This window comes from Cololabis saira, chromosome 22 (assembly GCF_033807715.1).
Source record: "Cololabis saira isolate AMF1-May2022 chromosome 22, fColSai1.1, whole genome shotgun sequence".
NCBI lineage: Eukaryota > Metazoa > Chordata > Actinopteri > Beloniformes > Belonidae > Cololabis > Cololabis saira.
The window spans coordinates 9450863-9458967 of record NC_084608.1 but is presented as its reverse complement, the minus strand read 5'-3'; the positions used below and the strand labels follow the sequence as shown (position 1 = coordinate 9458967).

The window sequence follows — 8105 nt, the reverse complement described above, 5'->3', positions numbered from 1 at the left end:
TATCTCCTGCTCTCTGAAACACATGTTAATGCTCAATAGTACACATGGTTCTTTAATGTATTTGCATTATACTAAGATGCATTCATTTTCAATGGCTTTTGTCCTTAATGGCTTTTTTCCCCCTTACATTACTCTTAATTTTATACTTTAAGTAGTTTTGAAACCAGAACTTTTACTTGAGTAAAAAACTTGAGTTGATACTTCTACAGGAGTATTTTTAAACTCTAGTATGTATACTTCTACCCGAGTAATGAATGTGAACACTTGACACCTCTGCTGTTCAGAGATGCTTCCTGCCCAAGACAATAAACCTCTAGTGTGACTGAAAAAGACTTGCATCATGACTTGATTTTGAATTTCTGAACAACCTTAACTCTCCTGGACTATGTATGGGTTTCATAGTTGGACAGTGTGGATTCACTACTTACAGCAAACTAATAAAGGAGCTAAACAAAAAACTTGGCATTTGCCAATTACTTCCAGGAAATGATTTCCATCTAATAAATGACACTATGCAAGTTAAATTGTCTCCCTACACCGGTCACTTGGTTTTAAATGTCATCTGATTTGTTGACTTAATATGGCCCACCCAATATACCCAAGGAGATGGGAAAAGATAAATTAAAAAGGAACACCAAGTCAGTTTCTTTCTTTCTTTATTGAAAAAGTTGCTGTTTATGCATCGGCGATGGTGACCTCGACCTCTACACCGGGTTCGATGCTGATGGAGGTGATCTGCTTGACGATTTCAGACGGGCTGTGCAGGTCAATGAGGCGCTTGTGGATCCTCATCTGGAAGCGATCCCAGGTCTTGGATCCCTCACCGCAAGGGGTCTTTCTGGTGGTGATGCGCAGAGTCTAGGGGAGGACAGGTTTTAGCTTGAAAAACTGACTCCAGACAAATGTAATCTCTGGATACGGCATTCAAATGTGTGGACCCTGATATTTTCCTATTTTATTGAAGTATAAGCATTTTATTTTGCTAAAACTAGAATGAATAGTTTCCTGTTGCTAAGGTTTGTGTGTGGTCTATCGTCTTCAGTACCTTGGTTGGCATGCGGACAGGTCCCTTCACCTTCAGGTTCTTCTCCTTGGCACCACGGATCAAGTCTGCGCAGACTATGGATGACAAAACGAGACCAAACTTATAAACAAAGAACAAACCAGCCCACTTGTAGATTCTTCTGCAGGTTGTAGCTCAGAATAGCGTATAACGTCGTCAGGATTCATAACGATAGAGATTTTATCCTCATAGCTCAGGCTTACATTTAATATTCATAATAACCAAGTGAAACTTCCTTACCCTTTTCCAGAGACTTGACATTGCGGCTGGTGAGGGTGATGCGGATGCGATGGATGGCGACCTCCGTCTCCACAGGTGCCTTGCCGGTGTCTTTGAAAGCCTGCAGTTTAATCAAAAGGTTGAGAAAAATTATTACTACAAAATGATTTACAATCTTTCAGCATCATCGGTGGCTGCAACAGTTTAACAAGGGCTTTTGTTAAGCACATGACTGGAATTAATTTTTGCAAACACTACAGCATTGATCTGCATCATTTTACCAGCAAACCTTTTTATTGTCCCAATAAAAGCACAATCAATACACATGTGCAATACGATGAAAATCCATTCACATGTCATTTATACATGGTGCACTGCAACATAAGGTCAAACACGTGGATCACCTGATGTGTAAGTTAATACATTGATTGACGGACCATCACGTCTGCTTGACGGTACAAACTTACTTCAACGCCACCAGCAGTCAAGACCAAACTATGTATTTTTGTAAACGATTATCCAGTAAATACATAAGCCGAATTGTCAATTACCATCTTATAATCAAGAATAGTTGTCTCATATATACCAGATTAGGTTTAATAATAGTATAAATGTTCGATTGTTGTAAAATGTGCTAATTTCCTAAGGCGGGAAGGCGACTTAGCCACTCTAGTAGCGTGGACTACGTCGCTTAGGTCGAAATGTGTTTAAATTAAATATCAATTTATCAATAACACGAGCCCAGTAAGTGAGTTACGGGTAAATATGAACAGGACGCACCATTTTCGTGATTCCTGGCCGACTTATTCGGAAGATGCAGGCGAACAGCGGTGAGCCAGGAACGATGCGCACAGCGTGGTGAGCTCCGGGAAAAGGACGAGCTCGGGCCGCTTCCGCGATATAGGCGCCGCTTCTTCTTCTGCAGGGACGAGACGACCCTGATACCAACACTGACCCCTAGCGGCCAAGCCTCCAACTGCTGTAGTTCACACGGATCACCACACGAGGGCGCCAGAGCGCCACGCTTCATTCTGAGAATATTTCCAGAACTGACGACCAAGGACTTTATATTTATATTGAAGGTTATGATAAATAAATGTAATACATTATATATTAGGCATACTTGCATGTCGCCAGTATTCGTATGTCCCACCTGGTCACATCATCAAGATGTTATTGAAAGAACGAAAGAAAAAAAAAAAGAAGAAATTGTATTGTAGTACTCTTTTATCACCACCAGATGGTTGTAATTACACATTTTACACGAAGGTCCCATGAAATCATCACGGTAAAGATACAACAGTGTTATACGAACATTTGAGACATAAGAGACTTAATAAGGATTTATTTTATGAAAATTTCAAGATAAAAAATGTCTTTATTGTTGGAGTGCTATCCATCCCCTTTGGTAATCTAACTCTGCTTAGAGTTATCACGGTAAAGATATAACAGTGTTATACAGTGTAACAGTGTTATACGAACATTTGAGACATAAGAGACTTAATAAGGATTTATTTTATGAAAATTTCAAGATAAAAAATGTCTTTATTGTTGGAGTGCTATCCATCCCCTCTGGTAATCTAACTCTGCTTAGAGTTATACATTATATTAATCTTGTTGGGTTATATGTCTCTCTGTCACATCCAAAAACAATAATTGCAATATTAGATAATTATTGTATTCAAATATCACTTCTAGGCATTTTGCTGTTCAGTACTGGACTGGTCTTTATGGTGAACTGAACTGGATCAGTGTGGGGAACAATACAGACACCTTACAAATTAAATAAGGGAGTTGCCATAAACTGATTCAAATAAGCTACCCCGTCAAACACTACCTGTTGAAGTTTAAGAAATACATTGTTTACTGGTCTTTGTGGATCTGAACCTGAAACAAGGCCTTTAGCTGTCACATTCTGGACGGAAATGTCCCAGTACATTATAACCAAAACTGGAAAGGTGCACTGTTTGGTTTCCTTCAAAATCAAACAACAGAAAGGAAAGTTGTGGTTAATAGACTTGCTGATCATTTTAGTTAAGTATCATATTTATAAGGGCTAAATTTAGCCACTTTAAACCATCATTTATACATTTTTGAAAGGAAACTGGGCAATACATCAAAGCTTATGTGGCTGATAAAACTATTGACTTGTGCTCGTTGTTTAATATTTCTATTTTAGATTCCTCCCTGGCTACTGTTTGCTTATTTTTATGTATATTAATAACTATGTCTACTCTTTGTTGCAGTAATAAACAACCAAAACAACAAAACCGTAGGAGGCTCCTAGCTATGCTTGCCTAAGCACAGCAGTATTTTTTAAAATTTAAAACAGGTTTGTTTTTTACAGTCTATGGTGATATTTGATGTAAAACAAAAAATACATTTAAAAATGCTAACACTCCTGACCCATAAATACACAACCACCACTGCTTAACAAAAATCAGTGTCTCATTTAAACACATATCATCAATTTAACTTTTATTTTGAAAAGCGGAAGCTGTATTTCAGTGCAATATGCTTGATGGGGGTTAGGTCTTTTTTTTTTTAGAAAGTAAGAGGGACCTGGCTGCTGAAGACAATGGACACAGTGAAACTCAAATTTCAATAAATAATTACAGGAGGGAAAGTAGTGGGATAGGCTTTAGCAGACCCCCCCGACCCTGAAGTGGATTAAACGCGTACAGAAAATATATGGATGGAAGAATGAAGCGGACTCCGCTTACCAACCGGAAGTACTTCACCGCAACTTCCGGCTGAAAGTGCACATGTGTAAACACGGAATACAGCTGTTGAAAACGTAAGATTGGGTTATTTTTTTACCGCGCATCTATACTAATTTATACTGCGCATTAAATGATACACACGATATATTTCTATATTCATGAGTATAACTGTAATGTTATTACGTGGGATTAACTTTTCTGTCCGTTTTCGGCGAGAAACGTTATGCAGACGAAGCCTGGAATTAGAAACACACTTTGCATCATTTAAGTCATATAAAGACGCTATTTTCACATTTATTAATTCACTTATTTCCAGGGATACGATTGGCTCAGACGATGCAACGCGCTCTACATTTCAAAGGTAATGTATGCCAAGTTTTTTTTAATTGTTCATGTTCAATGGGATATATATATATATATATATATATATATATATATATATATATATATATATATATATCTATCTTATATGCTTTCTTACATGCTTGTTTGGCTTTTTATTTCATTTCAGATCAAATCTTGCAAAGATGCGGGCTATCATGCCGTGCTGCAGGACATTACCACTGCCCCTACTGTTCACGTACACTTATTCGGAGACTGGACATGGAAAGGCATCTGGCGTCTTGTCACGATCAAAAGACATTAGCGTCCACAGAGCCAGACCTCCATCATGCCGTACCTTCGATGCAACCTGGACCATCACAAGACCCCTCATGTTCACAACCTCTGGTGCAGGAAGCAGCAGAAATGTGTGGAAAGTCGTTCAAGTGTCTCCTTTGTGGTTTAAATCTCCTTAGGAAGAATTACCATAGACACATGTTGAGAAAACATGCAGATTTGTCACAGGACTTTACCCAGGACTGGCACCTGAAAAGGGTCCCAGCTGATGAGACAAGTGATATTTTTGCTGCAGTGAAAACTGAAGAAGGGATTTCAGTCCCAGTCTTTGTCCAGAGAGATGGACCTGGCTGCAGACCGTGGGGAAAGTGGAGCGCCACTGTCCAAAAGAAAGTTCATCATCTCAACTTCAAAGGTGTGTCAAATCAAAGGTATTTTTACCAAAGAAGACAGTTTCATTTGTTCATATTGAACGGGAAATATATCATTTCCTTTTTGTATGATTGTTTGGCTTTTTTGTTTCAGATCAAATCTTGCAAAGATGTGTACAATCATGCCGCGCTGCAGGGCATTACCACTGCCCCTACTGTTCGCGTACACTTATTCGAAGACTGGACATGAAAAGGCATCTGGCGTCATGTCACCATGAACTGACATCAGTGTCCACAGAGCCAGACCTCCATCCTGCCATATCGATGCAACCTGGACCATCACAAGACCTCTCATGTTCACAACCTCTGGTGCAGGAAGCGGCAGAAATGTGTGGAAAGTCGTTCAAGTGTCTCCTTTGTGGTTTCAATCTCCTTAGGAAGAATTACCGCAGACACATGTTGAGAAAACATGCAGATTTGTCACAGGACTTTACTCAGTCCTGGCACCTGCAAGGATTCACTGCTGATGAGACAAATGATATTTTTGCTGCACAAAAAACTGGAAACGGGATATCTGTACCAGTCCGTATCCAGAGAGATGGACCTGGCTGCAGACCGTGGGGAAAGTGGAGCCCCACTTTCAAAAAGAAAATTCCTTACCTCAACTTCAAAGGTGTGTCAAATCAAAGGTATTTTTTTTACCGAAGAAGACAGTTTCATTTGTTCATATTGAACGGGAAATATATCATTTCCTTTTTTATGATTGTTTGGCTTTTTTGTTTCAGGTCAAATCTTGCAAAGATGTGTACAATCATGCCGCGCTGCAGGGCATTACCACTGCCCCTACTGTTCACGTACACTTATTCGAAGACTGGACATGAAAAGGCATCTGGCGTTATGTCACCATCAACTGACATCAGTGTCCACAGAGCCAGACCTCCATCATGCCACAACTTTGAAAGAGCCAGACTTCCATCCTGCCGTACCTTCGATGCAACAAGAGCTCTCATGTTCACAACCTCTGGTGCAGGAAGCGGCAGAAATGTGTGGAAAGTCGTTCAAGTGTCTCCTTTGTGGTTTCAATCTTCTTAGGAAGAATTACCGCAGACACATGTTGAGAAAACATGCTGATTTGTCAAAGGACATTACCCAGGCCTGGCACCTGCAAGGGTTCACTGCTGATGAGACAAATGATATTTTTGCTGCACAAAAAACTGGAAACCGGATTTCTGTACCAGTCCGTATCCAGAAAGATGGACCTGGCTGCAGACCGTGGGGAAAGTGGAGCCCCACTTTCAAAAAGAAAGTTAGTCATCTCAACTTCAAAGGTGTGTCAAATCAAAGTTGTTTTTTTATGTCAAATAACAAGACAGTTTAATTTGTTCATATTAAACGGGAAATATATAATTTCTTCTTTGATTTTTCGTTTCAGATCAAATCTTGCAAAGATGTGTACAACCATGCCGCCCTGCAGGGCATTACCACTGCCCCTACTGTTCACGTACAGTCATTCGAAGACTCGACATGGAAAGGCATCTGCCGTTATGTCACCATCAACTGACATTAGCGTCCACAGAGCCAGACCCCCATCCTGCCGTACCTTCGATGCAACCTGGACCGTCACAAGCACAACCACTGGTGCAGGATGCAGCAGAAATGTGTGGAAAGTCGTTCAAGTGTCTCCTTTGTGGTTTCAATCTCCTTAAGAAGAATTACCACAGACACATGTTGAGAAAACATGCAGATTTATCACTGGACATTACCCAGGCCTGTTACCTGCGAGGGTTCACTGCTGATAATTTTGCTGCAGTGAAAACTGAAGAAGAGATTTCAGTACCAGTCCAGAGTGAGGAAGCTGGCTGGCAGTGGAGCGCCACTGTCTAAAAGAAAGTACATCACTCTAACTCTTAGATTTTGCCAAATTTGGTTTAAACCAATAAAATATATTGAGACAACTGGGGAAAATAATAATTGATATTAAATAAAAGAAAAAACCGGGGCTGAACTGTGGAGATGATAGTGGACTTGAAGAGACATCCCTATGCCTTATTGTTTTTTCACCGTTACCCACTTTTTTCCTCATGACATATAAAAACATTTCATTAACTCGAGAAACAACTACTGCCTCAATTAAGTCCTTATGTGTGTCTACCTACTTGGCGAATAAAGTAGATTCTGATTTGTGATTGTTGAACCACTTCTGGTTTCTTATTAAATAGATGAATACATTAATGAACATATAGGTTGCTAATGTTTACTTTCTAAAATAGATGTAAAGTTACATGTTACAGCAGGGGTAGGGAACCCTGGTCCTAGAGAGCTGCAGTCCTGCATGTTTTAGATGTTTCCCTGCAGACCTGAATGAGAAGCTGGTGATGATCATTAATTAGAATCAGGTGTGTTGATGCAAGGAGATATCCAAAACATGCAGGACTACGGCTCTCCAGGACCAGGGTTCCCTATCCCTGTGTTACAGCATCTTCTATTAGTTTATAATGGGAGATATTGCAAAACGTTTGTAATATACAGTACAGACCGAATGTTTGGACACACCTTCTCATTCAAAAAAATGGGGAATGTGTCCAAACTTTACATCTGTACCATACAATGAAAGATATTGTAAAAAGTTTGTGATATATAATGAAAGATATTGCAAAAAATGTGTGATATACAATGAAAGATATTGCAAAAGGTTTGTGATATATAATGAAAGATATTGCTGCTTTGGATTACTGTATATTGGCATAACAACAAATATGAGATTGGGTCTATCAATATGTAAAAAACCCATTACATGCAGTTTATTTAACGAGGATGCATCCAGGTTAGAGTCAGTATGTATTATTGGAGCAGTACTGGATATGTATTAAATGCAGAGGTGGGTAGAGTAGCCAAAAATTGTACTCAAGTAAAAGTACTGTTACTTCAGAATAATATGACTCAAGTAGAAGTAAAAAGTAGTCTAATCAAATAATTACTTGAGTAAAAGTAAAAAAGTACTTGGTGAAAAAACTACTCAAGTACTGAGTAACTGTTGAGTAACGTCTGATTTATTTTTTTAACACAACCATTCAAACAGACAAAATTACAATATAATCATCTTCAGGCAAA

General features: G+C 39.2%; 2 protein-coding genes and 1 non-coding gene across 4 annotated transcripts; 1 reads left to right on the top strand and 2 right to left on the bottom strand.

Annotated features, from left to right (window-relative positions):
- Window positions 1-639: 639 nt before the first annotated feature.
- rps20 (ribosomal protein S20) lies at window positions 640-2202 on the bottom strand. Its single transcript, XM_061713321.1, has 4 exons — window positions 2063-2202; window positions 1304-1403; window positions 1046-1119; window positions 640-858 (listed from the first exon to the last, which is right to left on the bottom strand). Exons 1-4 carry the CDS (start codon window positions 2063-2065, stop codon window positions 676-678), a joined length of 360 nt encoding a protein of 119 aa, XP_061569305.1. The 5' UTR covers window positions 2066-2202; the 3' UTR covers window positions 640-675.
- On the bottom strand, window positions 1192-1258 carry LOC133423761 (small nucleolar RNA U54). Its single transcript, XR_009770831.1, has one exon. It is a non-coding gene; the product is annotated as a small nucleolar RNA U54 (small nucleolar RNA).
- A 1698-nt stretch (window positions 2203-3900) lies between the features above and the next one.
- Window positions 3901-7180, top strand: LOC133423294 (uncharacterized). Of its 2 annotated transcripts, XM_061713472.1 has the most exons (6): window positions 3901-4079; window positions 4322-4366; window positions 4517-5038; window positions 5149-5667; window positions 5780-6322; window positions 6427-7180. In XM_061713472.1, exons 2-6 carry the CDS (start codon window positions 4342-4344, stop codon window positions 6876-6878), a joined length of 2061 nt encoding a protein of 686 aa, XP_061569456.1. In that variant the 5' UTR covers window positions 3901-4079; window positions 4322-4341; the 3' UTR covers window positions 6879-7180. The 2 variants fall into 2 exon arrangements, with proteins under 2 accessions (XP_061569456.1, XP_061569457.1); XM_061713473.1 differs by lacking the exon at window positions 3901-4079 and having other exon boundaries at window positions 4086-4366; window positions 4517-5054.
- The last annotated feature ends 925 nt before the right edge of the window (window positions 7181-8105 follow it).